The sequence below is a fragment of the Mandrillus leucophaeus genome, unplaced genomic scaffold, assembly GCF_000951045.1.
Source record: "Mandrillus leucophaeus isolate KB7577 unplaced genomic scaffold, Mleu.le_1.0 Scaffold733, whole genome shotgun sequence".
In the NCBI taxonomy this organism is placed as follows: domain Eukaryota; kingdom Metazoa; phylum Chordata; class Mammalia; order Primates; family Cercopithecidae; genus Mandrillus; species Mandrillus leucophaeus.
Genome location: NW_012107953.1, coordinates 1,504,240 through 1,527,083, shown reverse-complemented (window position 1 = coordinate 1,527,083; position 22,844 = coordinate 1,504,240). Strand labels below are relative to the sequence as shown.

Sequence of the window (22,844 nt, the reverse complement as noted above, 5' to 3'; positions counted from 1 at the left end):
AAGACAGCATTTATCCTCAAACCCACTGGAATCAGAATATTGTTGGTTGGGTCAGGGACAGATTCAGGATTTTGTAGTGCCTGAGGATTATATACAATATGAAAGCTCTCTGTAAGAAAAAGAATACAACACTATCTTGTTTTTACAGACTTTCCAAAACATATTACCATGTGAACACACTTCTAGGGCCTTCTAAGGTATAGGTCCATGTAAGTGATAAACCCTGAAGCTCAGCCTTCATTAGCTTCATGCTAAATCTGCCTGTGGGTTAGGGCCTAGGGATAAATGTGTGTGTGGGTGTATATATATGTGTGTGTGTGCACATGTGAGCAGTGTGCTTGTGTGCATGGTTTAAGCTCCCAGATGAGCAGAACCAGAACCGGGCCTCTCCCTTCTGTATCATCCATCCTGCTTATTCTATACACCTCAACTTTTTTCTCTCAATGTTTCCTTTCCCTCCCTGTTTTGTTACTCCCTCTTGTGCTTTCTTTTTCTACTTCCCATTCCTTTGATTGTGTCCCCTACTTTTTCATTAGTTCCTAACCCTGACAATGATACCCGCAAGTCCCATTGCTGGAGTTTTGGATTGAAATAATTGCTGGACTTGAGAGATAGACAGGTATATGAGACAGCAAACTGGGAATGGAAGGGGCCATTGATGAGAAGATAATAGAGAAAATCGAAAACAATATAGAAAAATTATTATTTGCTGTATTCTAATCTAGTTCTCTACTAAACTATCAAAACTGGAAATGTTTTGAATTTCATGTTTTTATTTCCTTTGTCTTTCTTATGGAAGAAATGCCCATAGCAAAAATCACTGCAAATATCTACGCTAATCCACATTCCAGACAACTGCCTCTGAGTTCCAACTGTACTGGTTGCAGTTAGGGAGAAACAATTGTGCTACATCTTCCATGTTTAGTTTTAGTTTGTAAATAGCTGTATACTTTTTTCCCCCACATAATTTTACATGATTTTAGGTGTTGGATTTTGGCACCAGTAAATAGGTTTGTTTGCCTTGGGGAGCACTGAATTAGAGAGAAAACTCACTGTAGGAAATGTCAAGTTCTTAGTTTTACTCTGGGAAAATTAAGTGATCTATTCAGTAGAAGCCTTTTAAAAATGTTTTTCTTTTTACTTTGTAAAAATAAAGCATGCATAATGTTGAAAAATTTTAAATACACAAACATGTAAGGAAAAATATGTATTACCTGTAATCTCCCCCTAGCAAAGACATTTCAGTGACACAGTCATCACAGTGATTGACATATTTGTAGCTACTCAATAAATACTTTTCGAATAAAAGAATAAGTGTGAACTCTAGACCAATGAACAAGACCCCTTTCTGATTTTTCCCCTAAGTGCTTATAATTGTGATAACTAATATGTACACATACACAGTCCCTAGCTTACGTTAGTTTGAGTTATGATTTTTCAATTTTATGATGGTGTCAAAGCAATACACATTCAGTAGAGATGGTACTTAGAGTTCTCAACCAATCATTTTGTTTTTTTCTTTCAGTATAGTATTCAATAAATTATATGAGATATTCAATAACTTTATTATAAAATGGGCTTTGTGTTAGATGATTTTGCCCAACTGTAGGCTGATGTAAGTGTCTGAGCACATTTAAGATGGGCTAGGCTAAGTTATGATGTTCTGTAGGTTGGGTATATTAGATGCACTTTCAACTTATGATATTTTAAACTTACGATGGGTTTATTGGGACATAACCCCATTGTAAGTTAAACAGTATCTCTATTTAAACAAATAGATATTGAATAATAAGAAAGACTCACCTAGACAATGATGATGCAAAGATTAATAAGAGTGGTCTTTGCCCCCTCAGTGGAGTTTACATCCAGTAGAAGAAATCAGTGTATTCCTACCAATCCAAGGACACTTAGACATACAAGGACACAAAGAGCAACTATGTAAAATTCCATGTAAGAAATTTCCTTCAAAATCTAAGAGCCAAGAAATTTTTTTTTTCTTTTTACATCCTTGAGTCCTCTTTTTCTCACTCCACATTCAATCTATGAGCATATGCTGTTGGTCCTATCTTTAAAATCAATTCAAAATTCAACCCCTTCTCTCCATCTCTATTATGCAGCCCTAGGCCAATCCATTATCACTTCTTGCTTGGATAATTGCAATGGCCTCCTTATTGGTCTTCCTGCTTCTGTTCTTACCTCCTTACAGTCTGTTCTCAATCCAGAAGCTGGAGCAATTCGTTGAAATTTTAACTTAAATTATATCACTCCTGTGCCCCAAATATTTCGGTCAATTCCCGTTTTATTTAGAGTGAAAGCCAATATTGTTTAAAATGGCCTACGAGGTTATTTTTCCACCCTCTTTTCCATTAACTCCCTGATCTCATCTTAATGGCACTCCATCGTTTTGGAACAAGCCAGCAGTCTTCCTACCTCATGGCCTTGGCACTGGGTTTTCTCTGCATGGAAAACCTTTCCCGCAGATATTTTTATGGCTTACTACCCCAGCACTTCAGGTTTTGGTCAAATGTCACTTTCTTTGGGAGGCCTTCTCTAGCAGACTTCATTAAAACCTCAACACTCTCATCCTGGTCCCTGCTTTATTTTTCTCCAAAGAATTATTGCCATCTGACAAAGTATATATTCTACTTATTTATTTGTATCCAGAATACAAGCTCCCCAAGACCAGGAATTTGATCTTTTTATCCCCAACCACTGAAACATTCACCTGACACACAGTGGGTACTCAATTTGTATTTGTCGAATAAAAGAAAAGATAATCTATTCACTCTGCCATTATCCCCCATGTTCTTCCCTTTTCCTCCAGTTTCCTTTGCTTCACTATCAGAATACTTTCACAATGTTTATTGGTCAGTCTGACAACATGTGTGTTTTCACCAACCTTGATGTCTTTTAAGTGGCGTTCACTGAAATCACATCCTACTCTGATGAACACTAGGTCAGACAATTTTTTTTTTTTTCTTAAGACAAGGTCTCGCTCTGTCTCCTAGGCTGGAGTATAGTGGCGTGATCTTGGCTCAATGCAACCTCCACGTCCCAGGCCCAAGCAATCCTCCTGCCTCAGCCTCCCCAATAGTTGGGACCACAGGTGTACATCACCATACCCAGCTTATTTCTTTTTTATTTTTTGGAGAGACGAAGTTTTGCCATGTTGCCCAGGCTGGTCTCGAACTACGGGCCTCAAGCAATCTGCCTGCCTTGGCCCCCCAAAGTACAGGGATTGCAGGCATGAACCGCCATGCCCAGCTTCAATTTTTTTTTAATCTGAGACCTGCTTAAAACTGATACTCTGTCTTTACAGTGATCTGAAAAACTCAGTTTAGAGAGCTGGACAAGGCAGATATATGACAGAGACACTAATGTACTTTTCTGTCTCTGCAAACTAACATATTTAAACTCAGAATTCATTTCTCATCAAGTGAGGAAATCTAATGTAATGTCAGGATTTTGAAAAGGATGCATAATTCTTTGATGAGTAATATATGTATTTATGCAGGCTGGAATAAAAAAGAATCATTGAACCAGGGACTTTAGGTTCTCAGCTAATGTTAGAGTTGTAAGGTTCTTTTTCTTCCTCATCTTTAATTTTAAAATTTAATAGGGGATTGTCAGGGGAACCTAACATTCTACTCAAAGGGTTGGTTCCCACCAAATACAGCACCACTGAAAACCAGAGCAGTGGATCAGGTTCCTGTTAAATATAGGTTCTAAATATGCCCCTTGTTTATGACATTTTTGGAAGTCACATAATAGGAATCATTTCTACATACTCAATCAAATTTGTGTCTTTCTGTTTTCAAAATAAAAATAAATAAGGGACAATGGGTAAATGCTTATCCTTGCTGCTGATGCTTAAAACACATTTGTTTAAAAAATTCTTCACTTGAACTGACTTTTTCACCAACTTGTTCATCTCATAGGAAGGAAAGCAGATGCAACCTATAAATAAGTCTTGCATTACTGTTTCAGGAGTTACAGGGCAGGAGAGCCTCTACCCAGAAAGGTCAGGGGCCACAGCCAGCTTGCTCCCTTTGTGAGTCAGACAATACCTGAGTGTTGCTATTCTGAATTCAATAAGCAGAGTTATATAAAACGAATGCCCCTGCATGCAGCTGCTTGAAAATGCTAGCACAATTCAAATTTTTAGTCTCTAATGTTATCCACCGTTGATGGGCAATCATTTTTATTATTTGTATTTTTCCACTTGATTTTCAGAGATTCAAAGTTTCTAAATAAAAAATACTCCACCATCTTTGAAATTTTCACAAACAATTGAGCATTTGCATCATTTTCTATAACCTTATTTTTCCCTGAATTTACTTAAGCTTCATGTCTTCAGATTACATGGGAAATTATCTGGTGTTTAGAAAGCTATTCTTTGCTGTAGTCTAATAACAGAAAAATTATGTGCCTTCCCATCATTAATTCAATTTAATAGATATCTACTAAGTATTACAAGGGTAGAGGCGCTCTGCTAGAATTATTTTAAAGTATGACACCATGATAAAGGTAATACAATACCATTAATCTTTAGGGAAATGGAAATTAAAACCCACTAGAAGGTACTACTACCTACTCACTGGAACGGCTGTAATCCAAGAGAGACACATTATCAAGTACCAAGAATGCAAGGGAAACTGGAACCTTGCATACATACTGGTGGCAATGTGAAATGGTACAGCCACTTTGGGAAAACACTTGAGCAGTTTTTTATAAAGTTAAACATACACTTACCATGTGACCCACAAATTCCACTCATAGGTAATTACCCAAGTGAAATGAAAACATATGTCCACACAAAGACATGTATGCGAATGTTCACAGCAGCATTATCTGTAATAGCCCCAAGGTGGAATCCACCCAGATGTCTATCAGCAGAATGAAATATTATACAGCATTGAGAAATGAACAACACTACCAGTATACATAACAACGTGGATGGATCTCACATGCGTAATGGGCAGCTAAAAACCCAGAAGAATGTTTGGTGTTTGACTCTATATCAAGTTCAAAACAGGAATGGTAATGTGTGTGATTGGAAGTCAAGATCATGATTATCCTTGTTGGTAGAATAGAAGTGACTGAAGTGGGGATGAAAGACCGCAGGCGTGCTGGAGTTGCTCTATTTTTCAGCCTAGAAACTGTCACACAGCTGTGTGAACTTTGCTAAAATTCATCAAGGTGTACCTTCAGACATGTACAACTTTCTACAGTTAGTTATGCTTCCAGAAAGTTAATTAAAACTATGAAAAATGAGTGACACTTGATTTTCAGACATTCAGAGGTCCTAGATAAAACACACTGTGTATTCACTGCTTCAAAGATTTTACAATCTAATGGGGAAGACAGACATGTTGACAAATAATTTTAACAGGAAACAAATTCTGGTAAGCGCTACATTAGAAATATAAAATAAGTACAATGAAGAAAAGGAAAATGTTTACAAAATGTTGCAAAAAAAGAACGATCTTGAAAAAATGTTTTAGAGTGTGGTCAGTGCGCAGTTTACTATAGAAAATAGGAAGAATATAATAATGCACAAAAGTGGATGGAAAGGACATAAATTAGAAGTAAAGAGATTTAAAAGTATTGGATTATATACAAAAGTAACTACCGTTTGAGAGACCAAATTGTTTTAAAGTGTCAGAACACATTAGCTATTTATATCCTTAAAAGGAAGCTCTTTTGTTTTCACTTGACTGACTTTGCCCAAGCTGTAGGTTATTCTCTTTCAGTGGTTCTCAGTCCTAGCTGCACATCAGGATCACAGAAACTTTTATAGCTTCTCCTGAATCAGATTCTCCAGGGGTGGGACTCAGGTATCTGTACTTTGAATAGGCACCTGTGATTCTCCTGAGCAGCCTGAGTTAGGAATCATCCCTGTAGTCCCTGCGGGGTGGAGGGAGCCTTCGCAGGGACCATCAACGCAATAAATGATTCTGAAAGTGTCATTTCTTTGTTTTTGGAGCTTCTGTGTCTTCTACAAAGAAGAGCACGTTTCATATTTATCTCTTTGTAACCGTGCCAAGAAATTTCTTTGCCAAATGGCTTTTATCGAAGTATTACATGAAAGATGTTAATCCTACTGTTAAATTTTAACCCTAATTCTTTCAAGCACTAGGGCTTTTCTTCTGATTTTATTACAGGTACATAGATCCATAGCAGAAGATAGAACTGGAAAGGACAAAGTGGCACATGCAGGTCGCTTGTTAATGCACTTGTATGACTAATCTTCCTTCTATGAGGAGGAAATGTATTTTTAGTCCTCACATTTATATATCCGATGTTCCATTGTGAAAATGTTGTCACACTTAGAAAATGTTAGTCCTCTACTTAATTCATTCACTTGTTATCTATCGTTAGCTTGTCCATACTTTTTTTACTCCTTGTTTTGAAATCATTTTCGAATTACAGAAAAGTTGCAAAAATAGTAGAGTTTACATATAACTCTTCACCTAGCTACCTCTAACTTTAACAACCTCTATAACCACAATACACTTATCAAAGCCATGAAATTAACATGAAACAATTAAGTGAACTACAAGTCTTATTTAAATTTAACTAGTTTTTCCTGATTTGTCTCTTCCAGGATCCAACCCAGAACCCCACATCGTGTTTAATTGTCATGTCATCCTAGTTTCCTCCAATTTGCAACAGTTCCTTGTCCTTTTTTTTTTTTATTTCATTACTTTGGCCTTTTTGATGAGTGCTAGTTAATTAATTCATAGAATGCTTTTCATTTTGGATTTGTGTGGTGTTTTCTTATAAGTACATTGAAATTATTCATCTTGGCAATAATATTGTAGAAGTGATCAGGGAGTACATGTGATGTTAATATGTTTATATTTATCTGACTATTTGTATCAGTATGGACTTGTGGATACTTATTTTATGAACTATAATCCATACTATCATTATTTATTTTGATGCTCAGATTGTTCCAGCTTTGGTCACTGGCAGCTTCTTCTGATTGGATCCTGTGTCCTTTTGAAATGCCCCCATTCTTTTAAAAGCTCTTCTTTTTCTGACATCACTAGATGTTCCAGACTCATCTTGTACCTTCCCTGCTCCACTCCTGAAATCAGCCATTTCTGTACAAAGCTCTGATTCCTTTCATTGGAGAATGATATTTGGAAATAAAGATCTGAGTGCTGCTAGGGTGCCATTGCCCCCAGTCCCTCCCAGCAGAAAGAGCTAGGAAATATATATATGTACACTAATCCAGGAATACACATACACAATACTTATTACTTCTATAGCTACCTATGTATCTGTGTATGTGTGTGCCTCTCCTATTTTCTTATTTGTAACTTCTTTCTCTAAGAGTGAAAACACTAGCTGTCATTATTTGCAATCCTAGATTACACAGAGTAGTTACTAAATTCCTAACTCATACTCCTGTGACAAATAAATTTACTTACTGTAGTATAGTATTTGTTTGCTCACAATTCTTTTTGGTTTTCCTCTGGTAATATACAGTCAAGATCATGTTTCCAAAGTGACTTAAATTCATTTTTAATTCCTATCCCCTTTGCCATAGTTGTATTATTCATCTGGGTTATGCTGTTTATTTGAGTTCATTTGTTACTGTTTGTATTCCTCTTTGGATTCTTACACATTTTTTTTTTACTTTGAGAAGTGTGTAAAGCATTGCTATGGTTCAGAGAGTTGAAGTTATATAAAAAGAGCTATTACAAGAAGTATCTCTTCTAGCTCTTCTTCCTCACAACCCCACTCCCACATCTCATGCCTGCTTCTTTATTTTTTACCAACCTTTATAGTCACACAGTATTTTGTGGTTTCTGGTTTATGCTTCTCCTGTTACTTGTGCACAGATGAGCAGATTAATACGCATTTTATTATATTCCCTTATGCTTTTATGAAGGGTGGTAGCACATCATATAAACTCTTTTGACCTCTGCTTTTGTTTTACTTAATGATTTGAAAATCATTCCAAATTAATTCCTAGGGATTTTCCTTATTCATGTTTTTAGAGTGGCATAGTATTATTCAGTTGTGTGGATATAGCATAGTTATTCGACCACTCTCCTATTTATGGATATTTAGGCTGTTACCATTATTTTGCAATTACAATCAGTGCTCCAATAAATAAACTTGTATATATTGAAGTAATTTTGTACTATTAGAGGTATATTGTCTGAGTAGAATCCTAGAAATGGAATTTCTTGGTCAAAATTAAGTGCATGTGTGCTTAAGTTTTTTAATCACTCTGTCTGTCATTTGTATGCCTATGGGGATGACTATTGAGGGTTAATGTATATCCTTCATCAACACACAGGTTACTGAACTACAGCTTTTAATTTGTGTACCTTTTTTAAAATTTAACTTTCTTCATTAGTTGCACTTAGCACATTAAAAAGTATATTAAAATTGCATTGGAGTTAGGAATTAGTCTTGCATAATTTATCCCTTTTCAAGGTTCAATAAATACCATTGTAATGTGTCAACAGCCTCTAATGAAGGTAGTAATGATACATTACATTTACAGCCCTATCATCCCAGGTGCAGACTAGAATTTTATGATCACTGATAGAGAGTAGGCAGTTCAAGAACTCTAGCAGTGACATAATGACTAAGTATTTATATAATGCTATCATTTGCCCAGAGTTTTTTATTTTTCAAAATTCTTTCAAGTCTTTTCATTTTATAGCAACTACTCAACTGTAGGATGAATTGGGGAAATATCAAATAAATTACGACATTTATGTAGTGCAAAGTCCCTTACATCTATTATCTCACTTGAGCCACAAACCAACCTCATGAAGTAGACAGGGCATACAGTCAACCTCCCCATTGTCCAGGTAAGGACGCTGAGACTCAGAAAAGTGAAATGTGATCCCGATGTCAAATATCTGCTAGGTAGTAGGGCTAGAACCGAACTTGAGACTAGACCACACTACAGGTTTTATAGCTACCTGTGAAACAACAATGAAAAACTGTCCAAGGACATGATATAGTCAAAGAGAGGCAAATTACGTGCTGTATATTTTGGAATCAGAAGATTGCCTCAGGCCAGATCCATTCTGACCATGTGCAAGGCCCTACTCCCACCCTAAGTGCTGCTGCTGTAACAGAATAAGCACTGGCCAAACGACCAGCCTTAGTTTGCACGCCAGTTCTGCCACTTTATTAGATTTTGGGCCTTGGTGAGCTATTGAACCTCTCTTTTCTTACCTCTGAAATGGTTATCGTTCTGCAGACCTGTTGGAAGAATTAAGAGTAACTTTATCAGAGAGACCCTCCCTGAAGCCCCCAGCTAAATGTTATTCTATCCTACAGTGGTCAGTCCATTTCCTTCAGAGCACTTGTCACAATTTAGAGTTATGTTTACTTTTATGTTTATTTGTTTCACATCTGTCTCTTCTGCTAGACTATAAACTTCATGACATTAAGGACTCTGCTTGGTTTTGTTACTCTGTGTGTCTTATACCACCCCCATTAACCACTGAATAAATCTCTCTGAAATGAGTCTTCCCACTTTCTTGTACTTGTTTTTACTTCAGCCACGTAGAATACCTGCAGCTCACTTGTCCTTTCTCATCTCTCTACTTTCACACATGCTGTTTCCTTTGCCCAACATACCTATCCTTGTTTCTTTGTTTATCTGGAAAACCCTTACTCATCCTTCAAGACCTAACTCAACTGTTCTGCGAGGGCTTCTGACATATCCCCATTTCCCTGAAGCATGAGGGGGCTGTTATGCCCCCTTAGCATGCCTTTGTTATAGTCGTTGCTGTATTCAATGGATATTTTTAAGAACCTCCTCTGTATGAGGCGTGTGTTGGGTGCTGGGCACACAGCAGTAAATAGGAGCTGTCATTCTACTGAGGGAGTGAGCCACAAAGAAATAAACAAATAATAACATTCCCAATAGCAATAAAATGCTAGGGTGATCAGTTCTGAGAAGTTGACTTTTGACCTGAGATCTGAAAGGTAAGGAGTTGGAAAAGGGAAGAGAGAGGGGGTGAGCCTTGGATTGTGACTGTTTACTGGGCTGTTCCTCATTTCTACCCCACCTCACCCCCACCCCCCACCTCCACTCACCTGGCCTCTGAGCTCCATGAATCTTATATTCCTAGTAACCAGCATAGGCCCAGCATGTCACACTGCAGTTCCACCACTGGTGGCATGGCCTGTGAGAACTTCCAGTTGCCTTGCTCCATGGTTCTGCTGGGAGCTGGCTCCCAACTTAAAATCCACTCCCCAACTTACTATCTTGTGACACTAGGAAAGTTATTCAATCTCTCTGTGACTCCATTTCCTGATTATTAAAGTGGAAATAACAGTAAGACTTAACAGGGTTGCAGTTAGTAATAAATTAGATAATGCACCTGAAATTCTTAGCCAAGGGCCTGGCACATGGAGTGTAGTCAATAAATGTTGGCAAAAATGCTCTAGAGCTCATGAGGTGGTTATTAAATAATTGAATGAGTTGAGAAATAATAAAGTTTCTCATCCTGGCTAACACAGTGAAACCCCGTCTCTACTAAAAAATACAAAAAACTAGCCGGGCGCGGTGGCGGGCGCCTGTAGTCCCAGCTACTGGCGAGACTGAGGCAGGAGAATGGTGTGAACCCGGGAGGCAGAGCTTGCAGTGAGCCGAGATCCAGCCACTGCACTCCAGCCTGGGCAACAGAGCGAGACTCCCTCTCAAAAAAAAAAAAAAAAAGAAATAATAAAGTTTCATTCTAACTTCAGTAAATAGTGCTAAGTCAGAAGAAAAGCCTCCAAACATCAGTAATTTTACCACCCAGAATCAATAGCTATTGACGCTTTATCTGCTTATAAAGCAGGCTGTGACAGTCAGGGCTTTTCTGGATAGTACAGGGCTTTCGTGTTCTAGCCTCAGACCTCAATGAAACAACTTCACAAAATCTACCAACCTCAGGCCATCCTGCAAGTGGTGCTTTGTCATCTTTGGAAATTATAGTTTGAGCACTTTGTATTAAAAGGGATTTATTTTATGTATCCCCTACTTCATTTTTCTTAGCAGGTCTTCAGGATATCATAAGCAATGAAAGTTATGATGGTACCAGAGAGAACAATTTTCTTAGGTCAGAGACACCAAAATTAACCTGGGATGTTGCTCCTTCTACACAAAGATAGTATTCAGACCATTTCTGCAAACTTTTAGTAGTTGGCAAATCCCCAAATCCCTTGGAAAACTTTAAATATCAAAACAGCATGCACAAAGATGAAAACATTAACAAACTGGTACATAAAGAACTTAAAAAAAAAATTCTCTCTATTGTATTTTCACTGGGAAATGCTGGGATCATGATTGCTGTTTGTATAAACATTAAATATCTGGCTCCTTGGGAGTGCTTTCCTACTGGAATGTACAGACATGAGTTTTCTAGTAAAAAAATAAAAAAAAAATACTGAGGTAATTAGCAAAGAAAGACTTTTCCAAATATTCTCTTCTGTGAGCTGTAGGAGTAAACATTTGTTAACATGAGTGCTTAACTCTGTCCATCTAGTCAACACATTTTGGGAACTATCATTCACCTTTATTGTCACAGAAATCAACTTATGCTATCTTAGAAGGAGGAAATTATCAGAAAACCATTTCTCTTTTCTTTTTGATATTTGTGGCACTGTTTTCAGGGTTTTCATTCACAAACCAATGCACCATAAACTGGTGCTGGAGTATTGAAATTTGTTTTTCTGCTCCATAAATATAGAGGTGGGCACATCTATCAAAGTCGGTAGAAAAGAGCCACATTCACCAACTGGTCACTCTGATGGGGTAATGGGCTGTGGGGCTTTGCAGTGATTAGTAGTGCACGTCATAGATTGTGGGATAAGAGTCTGCACTTTAGTGGTGGTACAATGCTAAACAGCTAAGAAGACTACAGATACTCTCATGGTTTACAGATGACAGGCTTCATTTTATATGTTAATAGAAGGAAGACTTCTGATAGGATGAGGAAATTCACCATAACAAATGCATTCCCTTCACTGAACTCTAGCATGGCACCAGTTAAAATCAGCTGTATGTATGATGTACTCTTAATTCCTAACAGTCCCAAGAAGTACTAATGTGAAAAATATTTTATACTTTTACATTTTATAGGTCATGAGCAGATGGAAAAAATTATGCCAATTGGTAAAGACATTCACATGCAGTATAACACTCCTCAAAAAGGTGTTTACATGGGTTTTTCTTGAAAAAAAAAATTAAAGTTATCTTGGGTAAAATTATTACTTGGGTTTTCTTAAACGTTGTATCTGTAATTCATTTTAATGTATTCCTTCTGCAGAGCTGCATGTTTGAAAGCACAGGTAACCTTGTAATGAATAAAACTGATAAAAGGTTGTGTCCAATGAAAGGGAAATTATGGAATGATTATTCACTTTGCAAAAAGGTTTGTCATAGGGAAGCTTTCCTAAAGCATTCAAATTTAATTTAGTTTGTAAAACATTCATTTACACACAAAATTTCAGGAACAAATTTAGTGAGGAAATGAGATGAATAGTCATAATAAGATAGAGCTCCCTTACACTGCTAACGTTAATGCTTTCTCTCTGTCCCTTCTTGCAGCACTGATAGCCATTGGGCGGTACAGCATGACAATAGAGACTGTGGATGTTGGATGGTGTAAGGAAATTACAGACCAAGGAGCCACCCTGATTGCACAGAGCAGCAAGTCTCTGAGATATTTGGGGCTGATGAGATGTGATAAAGTAAGAGTTGACTATCAAGTTGTTTGCTTTCTACATATCAGTATAGTTAATAGCTTGATGTCGTATCCTCTCCTTCTCTATCCCCACCCCCATATATTCTATATTATATATACATTGTGTATATATATACAATTATAGCTATGCATTGTTTGCCTGCTTTTGTAAACTAATCTGGGATTATCTTTGCATTTCCCCACTTAATAATTCTGTGCTTAAGCAGAAAGAAAAAGTAATCATATATATATAGTCAACTTAGAGTTTGGCATCCTATTTATAAGTCCATGGACCAAAATGTAAAAGGTTACATGACAAACTGCAATTTTCAGGGTCTAACCGTAAAATTATATTCTGTGTTTCAAGTTTCCAGCAACAGTAAAGGTGGAAAGAACAGTGCCAAATTGGTTTTTCACAAGTGTGTAATTTTGGTACTGAACATCTATGTATTCTGGCCACTCGGGAACAAGAAAGGGCCAGTGAGGGAGTATGTGGGAATTTGCATCTCCCCGTACATCAGATGCCACTCCTAGCACGTGATAAGAAGTGATTCCAGAGGTCCTGGCGGAAGGCCTGTGGAGCTGACCAGCGATGTGAGCATGAGTTTAGGAAATGGTGCAGCATTTAATGTGGGACCCTTTGAAGACTGAGAAAACAGATAATAAAAATCTATACTGACACCTGTAATCCCAGCATATTGGGAGGCCAAGGCAGAAGGATCACTTGAGCCCAGGAGTTTGAGACCAGCCTGGGCAACAAGGCAAAACACTCTGTCTCTACCAAAAAAAAAAAAAAAAATTAGCCAGGCATCATGCCACACACCTGTAGTCCCAGCTACTAGGGAAGCTAAGGTGGGAGGATCCCTGAGCTCAAGAGGCCGAGGTTGCAGTGAGCCGTGATTGCGCCACACTACCCCAGCCTGGGTGACAGAGCAAGACCGTGTCCCAAACAAACAAACAAAAACCCAAAAAAAAACCTACGCTAGACACCAGGCACTCCACAGATGTTTTCTTCTTCATTTATTCCATGTTTTTCCTATAACAAGTCTAAGAAATAGTTATTTGCATTGTGAAGTGGAGAAAATGGAGGCTCAGAAAGACCAGTCAGTGGCCCAGGGATACTCTGGCAAGACTTCACGCCGGGTCTTTGGAGTCTGTATCCAGTGCTACTGGCACAACCCAGGGGGCGTTCTCTGGCCACGGGGACTGCTTCCTTAGAAAAGGTCCAGTTCAGACACTTGCTCAGAAAGTGCCGCCATCTTGTACTAATTTACACATGTGTGCTACTTTTGTAAATGGTGATTAGGAACAAATCTAGCAAAATAATGTGAAACTAAATAGACTTGCCATTCAAAGGGCATGCATTTTCTAAATGTAGCAAATCTGGGGGCAAATGAAGTATGGCCCAAAACCCTTGTGTCCTTTGTCATTTTTTGTTAATTGACTAATTCTTTTCTCCAAACACTTTAGAATTCCAGCTTATAGTAGACCTTTGCCAGTTAGTTATGTTTAGAGAAATGTTGTTATATATTCTCAGCCCAGCCCGGAAGCGACTTACTTTGTAACTAAGCAACAGCACTGAGACCCAGGGCTTGCAAGTCTCCCACAAATCTTTCTACTAACCAACCTAATGCTGCTGCTAACCCTGCCACTTTAAAATGACTTCTTTTAAGACAAGTTAAAGGGTCCATCATAGGCAGAGTGCTCTAGAAACAGGAATCAATGACAGCAGAACTCCTCAGCTTCCAGCAGAAGCTGCCACGTGAATGCTGTCTGACTAAAGCTACCAAAATGTAAGCATTCATGCATATGTGTCCACAACGATTCTCAGAAATTGCCGTATTTCTAATCTGTAATCTTTAGATGGTTAAGATCGGCTCCATCTTCAGAGATACACTGTAGAAGTTGTATGTTACAGTTACTACAGGAGAATATTATTCCCGACATATTTGCTGACCAGCATTTTGCTGATTTTTAGTTAAGAAATGGGTTATTTTCTACCCAAATGCAAATTAGTCCAAAATTAAATAGAGACACTGTACAGATTAGCTGTATCCCTAAGGGTTTTAGCCCTTTCCCTGGGCTGCCTCTGAATCCTTTCTCTAACCAGAGAGCCACTCTGAGAACCCATTGGCTCCAGCATGATGCCGTCTGGTCAGAGCCTGCTGCAGCACAGCCCAGGGAGATGCTGGACCCAGCCTTGCTGTCTGGCTTCCTCAGACTTAAAGCAGCTCAGAGCCAAATACGAGAGGCTCTGTGAGGATGGAAGACAGTTCCAAACCACACACAAAGCACAAGTAAAGGCTTGCACAGAAAAGCCTGCTTGTTGGTTTAGTTGGATGGAAATGTAAAGTAGCTATTCAGTTTTCAGATTTTGTATGATGCCATCCATCTCCAGATTTTAAGTTACCATCAAGATTCAAAGGAAGATTTGAGTAGCAAAGAAAAGAAATTAGTAGCAAGGGTATAGTCTGCAGAGCCAGAGTTCAGGTTCAGATCTGGGTTTTGCACTTACTAGTTGTGTCACCATGGGCAGTTACTAACCTCTCAGTGCTTGTTTCCTCATTTGCAAAATGAGGATACTAGTACTTATCTTGTAGAATTATGAGCATGTAAATGAGTTAACATATGTAAAACACTTAGAATAATGTGTATTATATATAAAATGATCTGTTACTGATTATTCTTATCATCAATATCATTATATTAACCCGTGCTGTGATAGTGGAATTTCCCAATGAGAAAAAAAAAAATTGTATTGCCTCCTATTCAATTTTGAAAGAAAATTAGAAAGAAAGGAAAAAAAAAAAACTCAAATTAGAGAATGCTTTGCCTTTGTGCTTTTTCCTCAACTAAATTTAAAATTAAGATTATTTTTTATATAAAGATGTTAGTAATTATACTTTCTACACACCTCTGCAATGGAAAACTAATGCCTCCGTAGGACACTCAGTATTTGGAATGAATTTATTAACCATCTACTCCAGCGCAGGGATGCAGAAAGATTTGCAGTGGGAGAAAAGGGTGAGTTGAAGATAAGACTGTTCAAGTACTTAGGGAAACAGAAAGTAACAAGACAAATAAAGGTGAAAAATAAGAATAGAAACAGGAAACAGAAAAACTATGATTAGGGAATGGAGAAGAAGATACACCATCTCTTGGCAGTCTATGATCATCTGTGCCAGCAAAGCATTAAAGAACAAAATTAATTTGGCCCTGTCACTTTTCTCCCTACCTTAACCAAATCTGCTAACCACTAATAAAACCCATTAGAGTTTTCCTCTGTGTTTCTGCACACCAGTGGCGCCAATGGAGGACGCAGGGAACCTCAACATCTACTCAGTAAATTCCTCGGCCAGGAATGGCATCAGTGGGATCCCTGCACTGGAGAGAGATGTGGTTTGTGAAGTCTGTGTACCCTTGCACTGGTATTCTGTGATCCTGTGGTTCTGAGAAAGAACATTCTAGTTGCATGTTCTTTCACAGTCAGTTTATTGAGGGCCACTTATATTTAATACTTTACCAAACTGATGCTTTTTTCGTCATTTCAGCTTTTGAGGAATTGCAAGAATAACAAAATGCATTGTATTTGTTGTAGGAAAACAGTGTTTCCCCCCACGACCCCCACCCCCATCTCTCTTGGGAGGTTAGCAGAGAACAAATGAGAAAAGTTAAACATATTCATTGCAGACGAAAGCAACATGTACTTGGATTGTCAAACAAGGGCTAAGCGAAACTGCAGTAAATATGTTTGGCTGCAACATTGGTGATTCCTGGGGAGGAGTCCTCCAGTCATTCAACAATGCAGCATTCCCCATGCAGTTGTAAAGTCAGGAAGTGCATTAAGAAGCCCCTGTTTGAGTAGCTTTTCTGATTGCTGGATGGATAAGCATGTTAGAGGGTTTTGAAGCTGACGCCACTTAATCTCCTAAACTTTAGTGCATTGTAAGAACCAAGAGAAGAAAACGCTGTGTGAGACGGCTTTGATGAATTGGGGTGAGCTTATATTCTTAAAGACTGTTCAAAGGCTTACTTGACCTTGGGAATTAGAGTTGACCCGAAATCACCTATCAACTTAACTCACATTTATTTGGTGATTTAGTTAAAAATACTTGCGTAATCAACGGAACTCTCTAATAAGAGCAGTATGTTCACTCTGTTTTCCGCAATCATAAACAGAAGCTTTGGTCATAGAAATGGTTTTTGTGACTTCAGTGAATTCTAGATTCTCTATAGATCTGTTTCTTGTAATTGTATTATATTTTCTTCATTTCTTATAAGGCAGTTTGGATGGAGAACAAAACTATAAAGGACCAAAAAAAAAAAAAAATCATGAGAAAGCTGTAGGACAAATGGAAATGCAGTGTTCAAGGTTAATGAAAAATGTTTGGGATGACAAGGTTGATGAGAAGGGAGGAGGCACCATGGCCTGGCACTGGCAGAAAAAAACAGCCCTCACCAGAGGCAGCCTGGCTAGTTTGCGAGGCCTCGGTGGTAAAGTGTCGTGGTGGAAACCTCTGCAGTGTGTGTTAATACAGAAGTTTGGAGACGCAGGCCTGAATTATGAGCAGTGAATAACATCATAAACGTAGCAATTCTCAAATGCCAAACCCTTGTGAAAAGCAGTTGGATGGAGAAATGCTGGAGCTTTTAAAAGCTCCCTTTCACTTTCTATTTTTTTTTTTAACTTCATGCAGAACTAATTTTATACACTGTTCATTTGATTTGAAAATGCCAGCGTCTGGGGTATCATTAAAGAGCGTTATTGAGGGAGCCACTCTTGGCAAAGCATTTTGCTTAAAATGCTTGGTTCTTATGTCCCTGCATAGTTATAGATGGGGAGGAGAAAGTGTGCCTCGGTTTACCTAACCCCACGCCTCTGCCATGGCCTGGAGCAGATGGCTACCCTTCTGCTGGGAGGTTTTTTTTCCTCCTTGGCCAGTAGAGGCGCCTGGAGGGCTGTGGGGGCCACATTACTTAAGGAACAGACATAAATAGATTGTGAAAGGTCCACCCTAATGTCCTATGACCAAAGCCTCTTGGAATTTCTTTGATTTCTAGTTGACATAAATTAGAATTACACAGGCGTGAAGAGCCCGCCCAGAAAAGATGAGAGAGGCTGCTGGAGAGGAGAGCCGCCTCTGTGTGAGCCTATTGATTATCCAGCTGCCTTCAGGCCAGGGGCCTCTGTGGAGGCCGACTACTATTGATCCACACCACGAAAATAATCGAATTAATTCATTTCTCATCAAACTGACATTGCCAAGACCGTTCTCCTTACCTGCCCCAATTCCTGAAGTTCTTAGTTGAGGAGTGAAATAGTGATTTCTTTTAGTAAATGTTGCTATATTCTCCAGGACATAAGAAATCCCAGTTTTCACATGGAGTTCTACATTTTTAAATGGGAGAGAGATTTTCTTAAATCGAATCAATAAGAAGCCAATACAGAAAGCAAGTGATAGAAACCAATCAGCTCTTTCGAGCCAGGAGTCTGCTTTACCACCTGAAAATATCTAGGACCAAGTTTTGGGTGCCCAATTTAATGTAAAAATATTCAGGAAAAATTGACCACTGCATGTTTCAGGAAATAATTACGGTAAGCGAAAGCCTCAACAGCTTAACTACTCCTGTGGAGAAAATGGAGTTTTTATCAGCTTGTTTAGGAATCATGAGCAGGAAAGCCCTATGGGGAAAATAATATAGGACTCTGTAACTAACGTACAGAACTAACTGGAAAAATCAGTTTCAGAGAAAAATAATTTGAGAACACTGTGTCCAGGACTGTTTTGGTAGCAATTCAGCCATGAAACAAAGCGTGTACCTGCAGGGACTCTCCTCTTCCCTGCCTTGTCTGCGCAGCTGTTTCCAGGTTGCCCACAGCCAAAATGTAAGATTTAAAATTGATGCTGTATCAAAGAAAATAAATTTAAAAAAAAAAGAAGAAGAAGAAGAAAAGAAAACATTCTATTCGAATAAGGCAGGAGTGGTCTAACTGTATCAGACTGTGCAGTCCTCTGTTGTGGGTGACATAACCCTTATTCAGACAGCCCACATGACATGTGGCCCCAAAAGAAAGAGGGGATGAGAAATGGTGAGAGTGCAGCTGGGGCTCTAAAATCTGAACTTCAGTCCTTCACTTGAAGCATCAGCATCTTGTTCCTTTTGCTGATGAAACAGTTTCTCCAGGTGATTTTCACATAGGAGCACTTTAAAACACATTTTACAACCCTCTCCTGATTATTCTTGGTAATTGAAACAGGGAAAAACACATCAGCTGAAATTCAGAGGTTACCTTTCAACCTCATTTTAGTTAAGTGTTCCCATCTCCTCCTCTTCCAACCCTGTTCACCTGAACTTCTAAGAAGTGGTAACTATAAGTCCTTTCCAGTATTTAAATATGAAACCAATAAACACTAATGTGGAATTTTATAAAAGAGGTTGAGCACTAGTGTCAAACTGTTAGGTTTTCAAATTCTACCTCCATCATTTTACTCTCTCCGGGACCTTGGGTGACTTAATCTCTAAAAGCCTCAAATTCACCAACTGAAAAATGGGGACGATAATGACATTTATCCCATAGGGTTGTTACAAAATTAAATGAAATATTGTGATAAAGATCTTAGCTCAAAGTCAGGCACACTATAAGCACTCAATAAATGTTAACTATTATTAGCATTATCATTATATTTATTCATATATACATACCTGCTCTGGAATCTTGTGTCTGCTATATTAATCACCTGTCCAACAGGTTCATAATAGTCTAGCCATGAATATAAATTCACAAGCTTAGATCTTCATAGAAGAACTGGCCTCCTGAGACTAAGGCAGCAATTCTTGAAAATAATAGAATTGTTTTTAATCATTAGGACTCACTAAATTACAGCCAAACTTACAGAGAAAGAAGAAACGTGGAACCAGTAGGAATCAGTCCTTTCTTGTGAGCAGAGAGTGAAGACCTGCCAAGTCAAACAGCCAGTCAATGTCCAGGCTGAGATTTGTTTGGTTTGTTTTTTTAGGAAAATCAACATCTGTGTAGAACCTTTTAAGGGAATGTGCTACAAGTAGCTACTTATGTTTTGCTGGCCTCTGTTATGGGATTGATGGATAGTGAAATTGTTCATTTGCTTTTAAAAGGGGGAAGGAGAGAGCCTACTGTTCCCCAAATACTGTAGGGTGAATAGATTGCTGTGTTGGAGTTTGCCTGAAGGCACCCTGGAGCGTCATTGCTTTGCAGTAAATAATCTCCTTGGAGCTTTGATTTGGTTTCAGTAATTATATGAAAGAATTAGATTGTAGGATCATATTAGTTTTCGAATTTAAAAATAGAATAGGTAGCAGCAATTCCTCAGCAGAGCTCAGATGAGATCCCAGAACTCTTAATCACCTGACTTCGCCAAGTAGCAACAAGACCAGCCTGCAGTGACCAGGTGACTGAGGGACTACTGCAGGTGGGGAAGTGATGGCTCAGCCCACATGCCAGGCCTGGCCATCCAGCAGCAGCAGGTCTTCAGGGCCTACTATGCTGTGCCTAGAGAAAATCCTGTTCCTGTTTGCAAGCAATTTTTCAGAGAAAAACGAAGCCTCTCCTGCCTCCAATTTTTATCATATATTTTATTAATAGTTGATTTTTTCAAGAAATATCTATTGAGTGACTTAGTATATTCAAGTCACTGTGATAGGTGATAGGTCAGAAAAGAACAGTGAACAAGATACACTCCCTATGCCATGGGGCCTGCAGCCTCTTGGGAGAGGACAAGCAAATGGGCAGCTACAGTACTGTAAAATTGCTGATTATTTATTTTTAAGTGACACCCAAGGTTATGCTTCTTCTGAACAAAGAGCCTCACTTTGATCCTATATCAGCTCTCAGCCGTGGTCCTCTAGCCTCTTTTCTTGCCATTCTATTTAATTTCTGAAAAGGATTGTCTAGGAACAGTTTTCCTTACTTTCTCGCCAACTGTTATGAACTATTTCCATCCACACCATGCCACTGATGCTGCTCTTTCAAGGTCAGCAGTGGCCTCTGTGTCACCAAATGCAGTGGCCGTTTTTCTGTTCTCACTTCCCCCATCTCTTGGCAGCAGCATCCATATGGTAACCACTCCGTCCTGCCAGAGAATGCTTGTCTCTTGTCTTCCACTTCACCAGACTGCGGTTTTGGTGCTATCTCTGCGTTCCCCACCGCCTCCCTGTGCCACCATTCCCTCATCTGTAAAATGAAAATAATAGCATCTGTCTCACATCGAGAGAGTGGAGTGAATTAATCTGTGTGGTGTTCTTCCTATGAAGCAAGCAATAAACATTAGCTCTTGCTTGTTGTAGTGGTTGATTTTTACCCTTCCTACCTTCATCTCTTTCCTTCTCCTTACTAGAATATAAGATCTGTGGGTTTCTCCTTCTATGTTATATTACCAGGACCTATCACAGTGGCTGGTACACACTAGTTGCTAAATAAATATGTATTGCATGCTGGATGGATGGATAGATTGGACTGTGTTTCTCATCTGCATTCTCTTCAACCAGAGCAGCCCCATTCTTATTGCTTTATGTACTTGAAATCTACAGTTTTGGTTTGTGAAAGTATTATACAGCTAAAAGTAAATTTGAAAATCATTAGATTCCACTGCCTCTTAATAATTTAATGGATTGTAAAAAGTACCTAGACAGAGGAAAATAAATAAACAAGTGAGAAAGGTCCCCCCTTGGATTTCATATGAAATCTGTATAGCTGGGGAGCTGTGAGGGCAGCTGCAAGCCCTGGGGGGATCAGGACATTCAGATGAGCTCAGCATCTGCTGCATGGTTGAACTTGGCATCCTTCAGAGCCCAGCCCTGCAATGCTCTGATTTATGTACAGTTCATCTTCTGAAAACCAAGAATAGCACTTATTTTCAGGTTTTTGAATCTACAGATTTACCGGTCACATTAATGCAGAATAAATTTTTGCTAATCATGAATTTGTTTGAGGAAACAGGTCAAATTCGTAAATGCTACAAAATGGAAATGGCAATTTTAGAAAGACTTTTTTTCCTCAAGTGTGCACTTGCTGATTACCACTACCTTATCCTTTATGTAAGAAAATAAAAACTGAAATCGAGAAAGCCATTATGCACAAAAGAAAACACACTTTTAGTTCAGAGAGCTTTCCCCCTCGATTATGTTTTTCAGCTTAACTTCATGAGTTTAATTTAGAAATACCTAGATGTGTTCCATAAGTACATTGCACTTACCACTCACTTAGTGACTACTTTAATTATCTTATTGGGGCCTAGTTTTTCTTTTTTCAAATTGTTGATCATTTGCTGAATCATTTGTAGCACTACAGATGACTCCCCCAAGCAACTTTCTCCATCCTGGTGTCCCACATACGTTATGTTCTGGTTCTTATCTGCACCACATGCACATATGCATAGATTTGAGTGTGGCCAAGTCCTGGCCAGTGGTTTGTGGCCTTAAAGCGGCCAACCCATGGTTGTGTACCTGGAGCTTGCTTTCTCAGTGGAGGATAGCTTGGAAACATCTTTCTCAGTGGAGGATAGCTTGATGATACAGGGAATGAAAATGTCACTAATTTTTCTCTCTGACAGTCTGGTTGTTGGACTTCCTGTCACACTAATCTCTAATTAGAGGCTTCAGGTTAGCAAGCCCCAATTCTCACTTAACACTGCAGGCGTTTCTGTGATCCCCATCCTCCCAAGTTCTTTGCTGCTTTCTCACTGTGCTAATTCAAGTGAATAGAAGCAGCGCTAGTGTTAACAGGCAACACACATTTCATGAAAAAGAGACAGCATGAAGCCAGGCCTGTTGTGATATTGACAGAGCATAGCACTTCCAATCATTGCAGATTCCGAAATGGAATGACTGCATTTGACAAAGTTGAATGAATTTATGAGCCTGCCTCTGTCAGGTTCATTGCATTCTCAGTATCTGTCTTATTGTATACTTTGGGATTTTTCGATGAATTTTTTTTTTTTTTTTTTTTTGTCCCAAGAGTACTATTTCTTTCCTCTTTATGAGAAACACTTCATTAAAGACCCCAGGCTACCGGTATGAGGTTCACGCATGAAGCATCGTACATTATGGATGCTCTGTGGTCAGCTGACTCCCAGATTTAGCAAGTTG

General features: G+C 38.7%; 1 protein-coding gene across 1 annotated transcript in view; it reads left to right on the top strand.

Annotated features, from left to right (window-relative positions):
• The window catches only part of LOC105528799 (F-box/LRR-repeat protein 17-like), a 378,669-nt gene that overhangs the window by 342,968 nt on the left and 12,857 nt on the right, over positions 1–22,844 (top strand). Inside the window, exon 5 of the mRNA XM_011965687.1 lies at positions 12,584–12,726. Within this exon, the coding sequence (XP_011821077.1) occupies positions 12,584–12,726 (143 nt within the window). The remainder of the gene's footprint in view (positions 1–12,583; positions 12,727–22,844) is intronic.